At 36.6% G+C, this 16315-nt stretch overlaps 1 protein-coding gene across 2 annotated transcripts in view; it reads right to left on the reverse strand.

The window, feature by feature from the left end:
* The window catches only part of EIF5B (eukaryotic translation initiation factor 5B), a 91054-nt gene that overhangs the window by 11814 nt on the left and 62925 nt on the right, over nucleotides 1-16315 (reverse strand). For both annotated transcript variants that reach the window (XM_039217990.1, XM_039217989.1), the window contains exons 12-14: nucleotides 16186-16296; nucleotides 12873-12940; nucleotides 11805-11946 (exon numbers count right to left, since the gene is read on the reverse strand). In XM_039217990.1, coding sequence (XP_039073921.1) covers nucleotides 11805-11946; nucleotides 12873-12940; nucleotides 16186-16296 — 321 coding nt within the window. The remainder of the gene's footprint in view (nucleotides 1-11804; nucleotides 11947-12872; nucleotides 12941-16185; nucleotides 16297-16315) is intronic.

Below are 16315 nucleotides of genomic sequence, written 5' to 3' on the forward strand. Positions count from 1 at the left end.
TATCAAACATTTAAAGAAATTCTATCATTTCTATACAAACTCTTTCAGAAAATAAGGGAGGAAATACATCTCAACTCGTCTAATAAAGTCAACATTACTCTGATATCAAAACCAGATAAAAGACAGTACAAGAAAGGAAAACTATATAGCAAAGTCACTCATGAATATAGACACAAAAATCATCAACAAAAACTTACCAAATCAAACCAGGCAATACATAAAAGAGATAATACACCATGACCAAGTGGGGTTTATTCTAGTAATGCAAGGCTGGTTTAACATTTAAAAATCCAAAAGTAATCCACAAATGATGCTGAACAACTCAACATCCACATGTAAAAAAAACTGAATCTAGATACAGCACAGGCCTTAACAAAAATTAAAAGTAATCACAGACCAAAACGTAATACATAAAACTCTAGAAAATATCTAGATATCTAGAAGATAAAACAGGAGAAAATGTGATGACCTTGGCTGTGGTGAGGACTATTAAGATATCACACCAAAGGCAAAAGCCATGAAAAGAAAGAATCTGAATAGCTAAACTTCGTTAAAATTAAAAACTTCTGTGAAAGTGAGACTCGGGAATCAAATAAGAAGTCAGACTCGGAGAAAACATCTGCCAAAGACACATCTGATAAAGAACCTGTATCCAAAATATACAAAGAACTCTTAAAACTCAAAAGAAAATATCGAGCCCTGCGTTGGGCTCTGTGCTGGCTGCCGGCTCGGAGCCTGGAGCCTGTTTCAGTCTGTGACTCCCTCTCTTTCTGACCCTCCCCTGCTCACACACTCTCTCTCTCTCCAAAAAATAAATAAAAACATAAAAAAAAAAAAAAGAAAAGAAAATAATCCAATTTAAAAATGGGCCAAAGAATTTAAAAGAGCAAGAAGATACCACTACATACCTCTACTAAAATGGCCACAATCCAAAACTCAACATCAATTACTGGTAAAGATGTAGAGCAACAGGAGCTCTGATTCACTGCTGGTGGGACTGTAAACTGTGAGAGCCACTTGGGTAGTCTATTCTAAAACTAAAAACTTTTACCATACAATCCACCATCACACTCTTTGGTATTAACCCAGAGGACCAGAAAACATATGTCCACACACAAACCTGCACAAAGAGGTTCACAGTAGCTTTTATTCATAACTGCAAAGCCTGTAAACAACCGAGATGTCCTTCAATGGGTGAATGAATAAACACTAGTGTATCCAGACAATGGAATGAATTATTAAGCAAAGTAAATGAGCCAAAACTAAAACAATGAGCTATCAAGCCATGAAAATACATGGAGGAAACTTTAATTCTTATTTCTAAGTGAAAAAAGGTGATCTAAAAAACTTTTACCATAAAATCCTGTATGATTCCACCTATATGAAACTCCAGAAAAGGCAAAACTATGCAGACAGTACAAAGATCAGGGATCTTTTTGCTAGGGACTGGGAGATTGGGAAAGGAACAGGCAGAGCAGAAAGAATTTTTACGCAATGAAAATAACACATGATATGAAAATGATGGATTCATGTCATTATACATTTATCCAAATCCACAGAATGTACAACACCAAGAATGAACCCTAAAGTAAACTACTGACTTTGGGTGATAATGATGTGTCAGTGTAAGTCTATCAATTATAACAAACGTACCACTCTGGAGTAGGAGGGAAGGCGCTGATATTAGGGGGAGGCTATGCGTACGCGTATGTGGGAAATCTCTGTACCTTCCTGTCAACACTGCTGTGCAATCTTAAACGGCTTTAAGAAAAATAAAAATGTTAGTAAAGTCTCCTCAAAATATCAACAGTAACTCATGTTACAGAATAAAAATGAAAAGCCACATGAATATCTTAAGAGACGCAGAATAGCCATCTGACAAAAATTAACATTTCATGACTTAAAACAAAAACACTTTAAGCAAGTTTACTGTTGACATCACATGTAATGGTGAAAGATCAATACTTCCCCTTAAGGTAGGGAAGAAAGCAAAGAAGTCTGACATTACTTCAACATTATTCCAGAAGGTCTAGTTAGTAAAGTAGGGAAGAAGAAAGTTTACAGAGCACACACATGAAAATAGCCTATATTTGCAGATAACATGGAAAAATCCTAAAAGATCTACAAAAGAAGCTACTAGGCCTAATCAGTGAATTTAGTAAGATCATAAGATTTAAAAATGAATACATAAAAATTAACTATATTCCTATATAAAGTTAAAATTAGAAACCCCCAAATTTTTAAATGTTATTTACAATAGCATCAAAACCATGAAAATACTATGAATAAATTTAGAAAAATATGTCCCACACACAATGAAGGTACGAAATATAACCAGGAGGAAATAAAGAACTAAGTAAATACAGATATCATGTTCACTTATCAGAAGACTCAATTTTGATAAAATGTCAACTCTCACAGAATTTATCTACAAACTGAATAAAACATCAAACAAAATTCCAAAAGGCTTTTTATAAAAACTAAGAAGCAGATTCTGAACTTTATATGAAAATTAAAGAACCCGGGGCACCTGGGTGGCTTAGTCGGTTAAGCGTCCGACTTTCGCTTAGGTCATGATCTCGTGGTTCGTGGGTTCGAGCCCCGCGTTGGGCTCTGTGCTGACTGCCAGCTCAGAGCCTGGAGCCTGTTTCAGTCTGTGACTCCCTCTCTCTCTGACCCTCCCCTGCTCACGCTGTCTCTCTCTCTCTCCTAGAAATTTAAAAAAAAAAAAAAAAAGAAAGAAAGAAAATTAAAGAACCCTAAAATAACCAGAACAATTTTGAGAAACAAAAAGTGAAAATTACCTCTACCTGCTTTCAAGATATTACTATAAAGTTATTACCAAAACAGGGTAGTAGTGGCGTAAGGATGGATATACAGGTCAATGGAAGAGAAGATAAATACCAATAAGGGACATATATAGTCAATTAACATTCAACAAAGATTCAAAAGAAATTCAATGGAGAACTTCTGGTCCAAGATGGCAATATGTAGGGAGACAGTGACCACACTATCTCCATGGACACACTAAACCTATACCTATTTACAGAACAATTCATCCTGAAAAAGAACTGAGAGCTGACTGAACAGCCTCTGTACAACAAAGACCACGTGGAGAATGGCAAGAGAGACAGAGACACAGAAACAAAGAGGACAACCCCCCCCCCCCCATTCACAACACTGCAAACTGCTGTGTGGAAGGATAGTACTGAGGGACTGTGAACAGATTCATCTGCCCTGAGGTACAGAAAAAAAGCTGTGGTTTGCAGACATCTAGACTATAAAGGAACCAGCTCCAGAACCCTGCCTAACAGCAGAGGAACTACTGAAACTCTCTCTATCCAGGTCAAGAGAAACTGCCAAGTACCACAGTTTACATTCCCCTCCACCCTGACAGCATAGACAGGAGCAAGGTCCAGGCACTCCAGATGGCCTAACACCTCAGTCAGCCCTGAGTTCCGAGCCCACACCAGCCCAAGCCATCCCATCAAGGTGGCTCCAGTGGGGTGCATACCAAGACACACCTGGCCAGCCTCACTACAGCTCCAGCTGTCTCGTCAAAGTGACACAAGCACAAAGCACCCTAGAACACTTGGGCCCACACCACTTCAGCTACAGACAGCTTGCCAGGGAACCTCCTTCATGGAGTGCCCAAGGCACCCCCAGTCCCAGTTCTAGCTGCCCTGCAAGGGCACTCCTGTGTGTAGTGACCCAAGACCATCCTTGCCCACACTCCCCTTGGCTTCAGCCACCTCATCACGGTGCCCCTGTGAGGAGAGCCCCGAGAGCTCTAACTTGCATCCACTTTAGGTTCGTTCAGCTGTACTCAAGAGTGCCTTCAATGCAGAGTGCCACTGGACTGCCCCGGCCTGTGCCCACTCACTTTCAGCTATCCTGTCAGAGTGTTCTCTGCAAGGAGAGCCCCAGAATCTCCTGGCTTACACCCACTTCAGCTCTAGCTGTGATGCTATGGTGCCCTCCACAAAGAGAGCCCTGGGTCCTCCTGGCTTTCACCCATTTCAACTCCACCTGTGCTGCCCTTTGGATGGAGAGCTCCAGAAATGCCCAGTTTGAATCCACTTCAGTTCTATCACACCAGAATGGCCCCAGCATGCAAAGTGCCGGGATCCCCAATCCATGAACACCAGCCAGCCACCCAAACTCATCAAGCACATTCTACACAGGAACTCACGAGATCATTCCCTCTAGTTAAAGAAAAATAGCTGTTCCACATAATTCATAGAAATAAACAGGAAGTCAAAACAACAAAAAGAATATACTTCAAACAAAGAACAAGTTAAAACCTCAGAAAAGAATTAAATGAAAAGGAGATAAGTAATATGCCTGATAAAGCATTCAAAGTAATAGTAATGAAGATGCTTACCGGACTGGAGAGAACCATGAATGAAGTCTGGCAGAACTTCAAAAAGGCATATCAAATGTAGAAAAGTAGCAATCGGAATTGAAGAATACAATAACTAATGAAAAATACATTAAAGAGAATCGATAGATTTAAGGATGAGAAGAATGGATCCGTGATCTGGAAAGCAGGGGAATGGAAAGCATCAAAGCTGAACAGGAAGAAAAAAAAAAAAAGAATTTAAAAATAAGGACAGATTAAGGGATCTGATGGATAACAGCATAACATCAAGCAAATAAACATCCATGTTATAAAGGCCCAATAAGGCGAGAAGACAGAGAAAAAGGGGCAGAAAACATATTCTAAGAAGTAATAGCTGAAAAACTTCCCACATTCAGATTCAGGAATCGCAGAGAGCTCCAAACAAGATGTACCTCACAAGGCTGATACTTCAGCAGAAATTTGCAGGCCAGGAAGGAGTGGAAAAGAACCACAATTAAGAACACTACCCAGCAAGATTAGCATTCAGAAATGACGAACAGCTAAAGAGTTTCCCAAACAAAAGTTAACGGAGTTCTTTGCCACTACACCAGTCTTACAAGAAGTGGAAAAGAAAAGGCCATAAAAGAACAAAATTATGAAAGGAAAGAAGCCTCACAAAATAAAAAGACGCAAAATATAACAACATATACTTAATATGTGAAGGAGATAAACAAAAATGAAGTTCTTCTAGACTATGTTTAAACATAAGAGACCATTAACAGACTACTACATACTTGGGAAGTTACATATACGAACTTCATGATAACCAAAACAAAAACCAAAACCATAACAGACACATAAAAAAAATCCAATCATGACAGTAAAGAAAGTCATCAATCACAAAAAAAGAGAGCAAGAGAAGGAAGAGAGAATTATAAAAACAACCAGAAAACAAATGAAAAATGGCAGTAAGTACATACCTATCAATAATTACTTTAAATGTAAATGGTCTGAATGTTCCAATCGAAAACTATAGGGTGACAGAATGGTTAACAAAATAGAACCATTTGGGGTGCCTCGGTGGCTCAGTCTATTAAGTGTTCAACTCTGTGATCTTGGCCCAGGTCATAATGATCTCATAGTTTGTGAGTTCAAAACCCCACCTCAGACTCTGTACTGATGGCGCGGAGCCTGCTTGGGATTCTGTCTCTCCTTCTCTCTGCCCCTCCTCTCTGCATGTGGTGTGCTTGTGCGCACTCTCTCTCTCACAAAATATATAAATAAGCTTAAAAAAAAAAAAAAAAGAAAAAATAGAACTATTTGCTGCCTAAACTTTAGCCCTAAACACACACACAGAGTAAAAGAGAAAGAAGTGAAAAGGCTATTCTTTGTAGCTTTATAAATGAAAGTGGAAAGAAAACAACAGCCAGGGCAGCAATGCTAATATCCGACAAGAGACTTTAAAGCAAAGACTTTACAAGAGACAAAGAAGAGCACTAAAGAATAATTAAGAAATCAATCCAACAAGAAGATACAATTGCAAATATTTATGAAACTAAAATTGGATTACCTAAATACATAAAGCAATTACGAACAGACATAAAAGAAGAAACTGTAAGTAATACAAGAATAGTAGAAGGCTTTAATACCCCACTTAACTCAATGGATAGATCATCCAAAATCAATAAAGAAACAGTATCTCTGAATGACAAATCTGACTAAATGGACTTAACGGACATGTACAGTATATGCCATGCAAAAACAAAATAATACTTTTTTTTTTCAAGTGCACATAGAACATTCTTCAGGAAAGGATCACATTAGGCCATAAAATAAGTTTCAATAAATTTAAGGAGACTGAAATAATGTCAATCTTTTAGAATCACAACAGTATAAAAATATAAATCAATTACATTTTTCTATAAAAATGGGGGGAAAAAAGCAGAAAACAAACAAACGTGGAAACTAAACAACATGGCACTAAATAACCAGTAGGTCAATGAAGAAATCAAAGAGGAAATTTTATTTTAATTTTTTTTTTAATGTTTTTATTTATTTCTAGGAAAGAGAGAGAGAAACATCGTGAGCAGGGGAGGGTCAGAGAGAGAGGGAGTCACAGACTGAAACAGGCTCCAGGCTCCGAGCTGGCAGTCAGCACAGAGCCCGACGCGGGGCTCGAACCCACGAACCGTGAGATCATGACCTAAGCAAAAGTCGGACGCTCAACCGACTAAGCCACCCAGGTGCCCCCAAAGAGGAAATTTTAAAAATGACTTGAGACAAGGGGCACCTGGGTGGCACAGATGGTTCAGTGTCCAACTTTGGCTCAGGTCATAATCTCACCGGTTCAGAGTTCAAACCCCATGTCAGGCTTTGTGCTCACAGCTCAGAGCCTGGAGCCTATTTCAGATTCCGTGTCTCCCTCTCCTCCTCTCTCTCTCTGCCCTTCCCCAGCTCACACTCACTCGCTCCCGCCTCTCTCTTTCAAAAATAGACTTTAAAAAAAAATTTTTTTAATTAAAAAAATATCTTGAGACAAATAAAAACAAAAACAAAACAGTCCAATATCTTTGTAATAACAGTGAAAGCAGTTCTAAGAGGAAAATTCATAGCAATACAGGCATATCTCAAGAAGTAAGAAAAATCTCAAAAAACCAGTCTAACCTTACACCTAAAGGAAATGGAAGAACAAAAACAAAAACAAAAACAAAAAACCCACCAAGTTTTTTGTGGCTTCCAAGAAGGAAGGAAATAATAAACATCAGAGCAAAAATAAATGAAAGAGATTATAAAAAAAGAACAACAGGAAAAAGTCAATGAAACCAACAGCTCATTCTGTAAAATGAAAAACAAAATTAATAAACCTTTAGCTAGACTGAGAAAAAAGGCTCAAAATCAGAAAGGAAAAAGAAGCAACAGACACCACAGAAATACAGGATTATGAGCCTGTTACCAAAAATTATATGCCAACAATTTTGACAATTTAGAATAAATAAATAATTGGAAACATAAAATCTTCCAAGACAGAATCAGGAGGAAACAGAAAATCTAAACAGACCAATTACTAGTAACAAAATTGTACCAATAATCAAAACAATACCAATAAACAAAAGTCTAGGACTTCTGAAACCAAATGTCTTCAAAGATTTTTTTTTGTTTTGTTTTTTTTTTAAATTTATTTCTAGGAGAGAGAGAGAGAGAGACAGCGTGAACAGGGGAAGGTTAGAGAGAGAGAGGGAGACAAAGACTCTGAAATAGGCTCCAGGCTCTGAGCTGGCAGTCAGCACAGAGCCCGACGCGGGGCTCGAACCCACGAACCGCGAGATCATGACCTAAGCGAAAGTCGGACGCTTAACCGACTAAGCCACCCAGGTGCCCCAAAGATGAATTCTACCTAACATTTAAAGAACAGTCAATAGCTATTCCCTCAAACTATTCCAAAAAAAAAGGAGAGAAAGAAAAATTTCCAAATACATTCTATGATGTTAGGATTAATCCAGTTCCAAAACCGGACAAAAACATTACAAAAAAAGAAAACTGCATGCCAATGTCTGATGAACATAGATGCAAAAATCCTCAACAAAATATGAGCAAGTCAAATTCAACAATGGATCCAACACTAAAATGGATCATTCAGGTTCAATATCCACAGATCAATCAAGCTGATGTACCACATTAACAAAATGAAGGACAAAAATCATAAAATCATCTCAACAGATTCAGAAAAGGCATCTGACAAAAGCCAATATCCATTCATGATAAAAACTGAACAAAGTAGGTTTAGAGGGAACATACTGCAACATAATAAAGACCATATATGACAAACCAACAGCTAATATCATACTCAATGGTGAAAAACTTGAGAGTTTTTCCTCTAAGATCAGGAACAGGGCAAGAATGTATGCTTTTGCCACTTTTATTCAATATTACATGGGAAGTCCCAGCAGTAGCAATCAGACAACAAAAGGCATCCAAATTGGTTAGGAAGAGGTAAAACTGTCACTATCCACTGATAATTACAGGATAATATATATTGAAACCCCTAAAGACTCTACCCAAAAATTATTAAATACATGAATTCAGTAAAGTTGGGAGGATACAAAATTAATACATAAAAATCTCTTGCATTTCTATACACTAATAATGAAGTAGGAGAAATGCAAGAATACCATTCCACTTAGAGTTGTACCAGAAAGAATAAAATACCTAGGAATAAAGTTAACCAAAACTGAAAAATCCGTACTCTGAAAACTCAAAGGCAGTGATAAAAAAAACTGAAAATGACACAAACAGAAAGACAGACCAACAATCATGGACTGGAAGAATAGTGTTAAAATGTCCATCCTACCCAAATCAATCTACAGATTCAATGCAGTCCCAATCAAAATACCAAAAGCATTTTTCACAGAACTATAATAAATAATCCTAAAATCTGTACAGAATCACAAAAGACCCTAAATAGCCAAATCAATCTTGAGAAAAAAGAACAAAGCTGAAGTAACACAATCCTAGATTTCAAGCTATAATACAAAACTAAAGTAATGAAAATAGAATGGTACTGCCACAAAAATAAACACATCAATCAATGGAACAAAACAGAGAGCTCTGAAGTAAACCAATGTTTTAGGGTCAATATATTACAAAGAAGAAAGGAATATACAATGAGGAAAAGTAGTTCTTCAACAAATGACGCTGGGAAACTTGGACTGCTATAAAAGAATAAAACTGGACCACTTTCTAACACCATACACAAAAACAAACTTAAAATGTATTAAAGCTCTAAATGTAAGACCTAAAACTACAAAACCAGAAGAGAACAAAGGCAGTAATTCCTCTGACATCAGCTGTAGTAACATTTTTCTATATATGTCTCCAAAGACAAGGGAAACAAAAATAAAAATAAACTATTGGGACTAAACCAAAATGAAAACCTTCTGTACAGTGAGGGAAAACTTCAACAAACAAAAAAGCAATCTATGGAATGAGAGAAGGTATTTACAAATGATATAGCCAACCAACAGAGTTAACATCAAACATATATAAAGAGTATCTATAATGCTATACACCCAAATACAAATAATCCAAAATAAAAAATGGGCAGAAAACCTAAATAGACATTTTTCTATCCAGAAGACATCCAGATGGCCAAGAGACACATTAAAAGATGCTCAACATCATTAATCATTAGGGAAATACAAAACCACAATGAGATATCACCTTATTAGAGTCAGAATGGCTGGTATCACAAAGACAATAAATAGTATCAGTGAGGATGTGTAGAAAAGGAAAACCTCCGGCCCTGTTGGTGGGAATGTAAATTGGTGCAACCAATGTGGAAAACAGTATGGAAGTTCCGCAAAAAATTAAAAAGAGAATTATCATTATGATCCAGCAATTCCACTACTGGGTATTTACCCAAAGAAATGAACCACTAATATGAAAATATAGATGCACCCCAGGCTTGTTGCAGTATTTACAATATCCAAGATATGGAAGCAACCCAAATGTTCAATGATAGTTAAATGGATAAAGATGTGGTATGTACTTGTACACACCCACACCATAAAAATGAATGACACCTTGCCATTTAAAACGTGGATGGACCCAAAGGATATTATGCTTTATGCTACGTGAAATAAGACTGACACAGAAAGACAAATACCATATGATTTCTTATATGCAAATCAAAAAAGAAAAAAATAACAAGCAAACAACCAAAAAGTAGAAACAGACCTATAAACCTAACAATGCGACTGTCAGAGGCTGGCAGGGGGAAGGAGGCATGGGTAAAATGGGTGAAGGGGACAGGAGATATAGGACTCCAGTTATAGAATGTATAAATTACAAGAATGAAAGGTACAGCACAGGATATAGTTGATGCTACTGTAATAGGATTATACAGTGAAAGATGGTAGCTACATTTGTGAGCATAGCAAAATATGTACAGTATAATAATCACTATGCTGTACATCTGAAACTAATGTACCATTGTGTCAAATATACATCATTATAAAAAGAAATTAAAAAAAGAAAGTATAATCTTTCCAACAAATGTTTTGAACTGGATATTCATGTAGAAAAAAGTGAACCCTGATCCTTATACTAAGCACAAAAATTAACTAAAAATAATCAAAGATCTAAATGTTAACTATCTAGGAACACTTAAAAATTTTTTTCATAAACTTGGGATGGTTAAAGATTACTTAGAGAACATAAGAAACACAAATTATAAAAAAATTCTCACACACCAGACCACCAAAATTAGAAATTTTTGCTTTTCAAAACCACATCATCACGAAAATGAAAAACCAAGTCCTAGACTACAAGAACACACCTGCAATACGTATAATTGACAAAGGACTTACATCGACAATATATAACTCTAAAAATTCAACAAGACCACAATCTAATAAAAAATGAACAAAGATTTTAAAATAGTTACTTCACAGAGAGATGGCAAATAAATACAGAAAAAAATTTTTGATGCCATTAGTCATCACAGAAATGCAAATTAAACCATAATAATTTATCATTACACACTTATTACAATGGCTGTAAGTAGAACAAGTGATGACAATATGGAAAACTGAAATCCTAAAATATTAAGTGGTACAACCTCTTTTTGGGAAAATGTCATTTTCTCATTAAGTGGAACATATACATACCACTTGAACCAGCAGTTCTCTTTTTAAATATTTACTCAAAAGAAATTTCAACTCAAAGACATATGGAAATGTTTATAGCTGCTTCGTTAACAACCCAGAAGTGGAATCAATTCAAGTATTCTTCAATGTATAAACGGATGAAGTGTGGTATTATTTACATAATGAAATATTACTCATCAATGAAAAGGAACCACCAATGGTATATGGAACAACTTGGATAAATGCAAAATATCATAAGTATGGAAAAGGCCAGACTCAAAAGATTACACATTGTGTAATTCTATTAATATGAAATAGTCTGTTTTACCGACTGATCTGATGGGAAGATCAGTGTTGGGCTTGACAAGGGGGGATAGGCTTACTGTAAAAAAACACAAGAGAACATTCTGGGAATATGGAGATGGTCTATGTTCTGATGGTAGTGGTTATATGTGTGTATAAATCTGTCAAAATACATTTAACTTGACATGAGAACATACTTATATGAAAGTTATTCTATGACACATTTGTTTAATCACAAAAATTTGGGTCGCCTGGGTGGCTCAGTCGGTTAAGCGTCCAACTTCAGCTCAGGTCATGATCTCATGGTTCATGGGTTGGAGCCCCACATCAGGCTCTGTGCTGACAGCTAGCTCAGAGCGTGGAGTCTGCTTCCTATTCTGTCTCTCCCTCTCTCTCTGACCCTCCCCTGCTCATGTGCTCTCTCTTTCTCAGAAATAAATAAGACATTAAAAAAACTGTTTAATCACAAAATTTAAGAAGCATGTTTTCACATTTAATTTTTCAGGGAAGCTTACCTTATTGAGTGCAACAATGAAGGGACATTTTTTAGATTTGAGAAGGTTAATAGATTCAATTGTTTGAGGTTCCAAACCATGCATAATATCAACGACTAAAATGGCAATATCACAAAGAGAGCTTCCTCTGTTTCTCAGATTACTGTTGAAAAGAGGGAAAAGATGAATGAAATCTTAAAATTACTATTTTCTTAAAGAAACAAATTCTTTGTAAAATCTGCACAAAAAACCAAAATGAAGTACATGCATTAACAGTCAAGAGCCATTAGCCCTTAACTTGCCAAATGCTTATCTGACACAATGAACCTACATCGACTGAAATGAGTTAGTTACAGAAGTTAACCCAATATTTCAGCAAATTGCACTGGGCAAGGTTTTTGCACTAAGGTATATGGCCAAGAGGCAACAGGATAAATTCTACTATATTGGGTTTCACAGGAGACAGACCAAGTATGTATTAGGAGTTGGTCTTTCAAAGTAGAAAAGATCTCCATAAAATATAAATATACAAATAAATTACTATTTATTCAGTAAGGCACAGATGAGGATCAGAAGTGGGACCACATATTTATCTATATGATGGAATACTACATGGCAATGAGAAACAATGAAATCTGGCCATCTGTAGCAACCTGGATGGACCTTGAGGGTGTTATGCTGAGCGAAATAAGTCAGGCAGAGAAGGACAAATACCATATGTTTGCATGTATAGGAGGATTAGGAGGAACTTAACTGAGGACCATGCGGGAGAAGGATGGGGGAAATGGTGGGGGAAACGGAGAGAGGCAAACCAATAGAGTCTCTTGAATGTTGAGAACAAACTGAGGACTGATGGATGTGGGGAAGGAGGGGGGAGATGGGCATGGAGGAGGGCATTTGTGGGGATGAGCACTGGATGTTATATGGAAACCAACTTGATAATAAACTATTTATAAAAAAAAAAAAAAAAAAAAAGAAGTGGGACCATATACCTTAAAATACAACCCAAAAATTGTTTAATCAGACGTCTCACTCACTGAACTTTTAGACTTAATAGTTTTAAGCAGTTTGGTTTCAAGTTGCTCTTACCTGAAAGACTCATGCCCGGGAGTATCAATAATCAGCATTCCTGGAATTCGTACGTTCTCTCTATCAAACTAGAAAAGGCGAGGGAAAGTGGAGAGCTTAAGGAAGCTGAACTTTATAAAGTTTCTTTATAAAAACAATTATTCTGCCATGAAAACTTAAAAATATCACCACTTCCTTTTCTAAATAAATGGTTTTGAAACCATCAGTCAACCAGCAAAGCACAACAATTAGTATTTTCATTAATAACAAAGAGTTTGCAAGAAAAAAAATGAAATGAGGGGCGCCTGGGTGGCTCAGTCGGTTAAGTGTCTGACTTCGGCTCAGGTCATGATCTCGTGGTTCGTGGGTTCAAGCCCCACGTCAGGCTCTGTGCTGACAGCTAGCTCAGAGCCTGGAGTCTGCATCCGATTCTGTTTCTCCCTCACTCTGACCCTCCCCTGTTCACACTATCTCTCAGAAATAAATTTTTTTAAAAAATTTAAAATTTTAAGAAAAAAATAAAATGAGGAAACATTCTCTTTGTTAAGGTCATAAAAAATTTGAGAAGATTATCAATAAATAATAAATGGCAGCCATCATCTGTAATTAAAAGGTGACATGCAAGAGGTTCTCACTATCTGAAGAATGTATCTGCTCCAACTTTAAAGCAATTCTCAACTTTGAAAAATATCCTAAAATACATTTTAAGGAAAAGTTTACCTCATCAACCTAAAATATTAAAGAAACACTTCATATGCTGCTTAAATAATATCATAAACATTTGATTTTCTGGACAAAAGTTTATTAATGAATGGAAAAAAATTACAACATGCCTGGTATGCACATTCTCCTTTAACCTAAAGAGTGGCACTAACCAACAAATCTCTCATGTACACACACCATTTTCTTTACTTGTTTATCTAAACTTTTTGTCAATCTTCAAATGATTTTTCAAAATCTAATCTCTTGATCTATGTCAAATGATTTAAATATAAAACTTCTTATATTTGCATCCTGGTGATCTTTTTTTTTTTTTTTTAATGTTTTATTTATTTCTAGGAGAGAGAGAGAGAGAGAGACAGCGTGAGCAGGGGAGGGTCAGAGAGAGAGGGAGTCACAGACTGAAACAGGCTCCAGGCTCTGAGCTGGCAGTCAGCACAGAACCCGACGCGGGGCTCGAACCCACGAACCGCGAGGTCATGACCTAAGCGAAAGTCGGACGCTTAACCGACTAAGCCACCCAGGCGCCCCTGCATCCTGGTGATCTTAAATCAACATTCACTGTGCACCGTAATAATTTCTACTTCAGTGTCTGGAATACAAACAATATAATTGTCATATAAAAGTTATCCTGAGAACTGTAATATAAGCCTAATAAAAATAATGCTCTTTAAATGTGTTCTAAAATAAAGCCAGGTTTCAAGTTCTGGCAACTGGTATTCTGAGCTGTTAAAAAATCCCCAATGACAAACATAGAAATCCCAGAGGGGCGCCTGGGTAGCTCAGTCGGTTAAGCATCTGACTTCAGCTCAGGTCATGATCTCACAGTTTGTGGGTTCACGCCCTACGTTGGGCTCTGTGCTGACAGCTAGCTCAGAGCCTGGAGCCTGTCTTCAGATTCTGGGTCTCCCTCTCTCTCTGACCCTCCCCTGCTCATGCTGTCTCTATCTCTCTCTCAAAAACAAATAAAACATTAAAAAAAAGTTTAAAAAAACAGAAATACCAGATAAAGATAAATTCTAAATTATGAATTTAAAAAACTGTAATTCAAGAAAGCAGTCCTAAAGTATTTTAAACTACATACTGAAATGGAACTGGAAAATTTTCACATAACTGGAAAACTGATCCAGAACAATCAACACCAAGATGCAGAAAGGCCACATTACTTATAAAAGGATGATAACCAGCCTGTGATCAAACATGAAAGATAGTAATTTATGTGAGAAGAAACTAGCATAACATTTAAGATATTTAAGGAAAGAAAATGTAAATCCAATATTTTATATGGAACCAAATGACTTTCCAGGATAAAGGTCACAGAGTATGCAGTATTCAGAAGCTCAAAGAATATTATTCCCAACACTCCTTCCTTAGCAATCTACCAGAAAACAAGCTTCATAAAACACAATCTCAACCAAATCTTCCCGCCTCCCCACCCTGCCCCAAACTGGAGACAAATCTGTAGACCCTTTCTATATATATACAAAAAAACTAAGACAAAATAAGGAATAAAGAGACACACTAGCATGTAATAATGTAGGATATGTGTCAGTTACCAATTCTATTACTTCTCAGCTCCAAATTTACCTTTTGGAATTAGGGAAAGTTTTTTTGTTTTTTTTTTAAAAAAGGCCTAGTTCCAAGACTGGAGCACAGTACGTAGAAGATGAGCCTAGAAGATTCTGCTACACCAGGCAGCATGGATGCACCCAAACACTACTAAAAGCGAATCAAAACGACTCAGTAGCCAATCAATGGATGAAGATGAGACTCTCACCTCAAGCATAAATGAATTAAAACACCGTAAATATGTTTAGATCCATGCGTTTATAGCTATACAAAACCAAACAAAATTAGTCATTCTTTATGTTAAATGTGGTAAGTAAGGTAAAAGATCAGGCATTTATTCTGCCTTCACTACGAATATTATCCTGAGTAACCAAACAGCAAACCAGGCAGTTTTTCTAAAGAAGTAATCCAATAAAAAAAACACAGATAATGGGCTTGGAATAGCAACATTTTGCAACCTCTAACATATTAAAAGGTAGAGATTACTTTAAAAGTTCTTCCTGAGTAGAAGAGTATTTTGATTGGAAAGGGACATAACAGAGGTCTTCTGAGGCAATTGCCAAGGTTCTGTCTCCTAACATAGGTGACACAAAGGTTTTGTTTTATGATTCATTAAGCTTTACCTTAATCTTATGTGATTTTCTTTATTGTGTTATATTTTAGATAAATAAGCTGAATATCTCCAAAGTAGAGATAAGGGAGATAAAGAAATACAATCAATTTGACAGAAGGAAAAAAGGATGGGGAAGGAAATTGTTTTTAAACACCAAGATCTAAGGTAAAAGTGTTAAAGCATGTAGGGGAACATACTCTAACTTCAAAACAGTGATTGCCTCCGGGAGCAAGAGGAAAGGAAATATAACTGGAGGGCTCTTATATAGCTAATGTCTTTGGGGGGGGGGGGGGCAGGAGATCTGAAGCAAAATAGAGCGAAGTGGCACAAGTGTTAATTATGAATAGTGAGCATGTGGGTCTTTCTACTATTCTTTTTTTCTATATTTGAATTTTGTTAAAGATAAAAACATGCAAAATACAGTGTACTTACATTTTTAATCATCTTAGTCTGTTCATTAATAGCTTCAAGGGGAACATTGGTGGCCCCAATTTGTTGTGTTATGCCACCTGCTTCACCATCTTGCACATGTGTGTGACGAAGCTGGGATAAGATAACAGAT

This window comes from Hyaena hyaena, unplaced genomic scaffold, assembly GCF_003009895.1.
Source record: "Hyaena hyaena isolate Hyena2069 unplaced genomic scaffold, ASM300989v1 scaffold_731, whole genome shotgun sequence".
NCBI classification, from domain to species: Eukaryota; Metazoa; Chordata; class Mammalia; order Carnivora; family Hyaenidae; genus Hyaena; species Hyaena hyaena.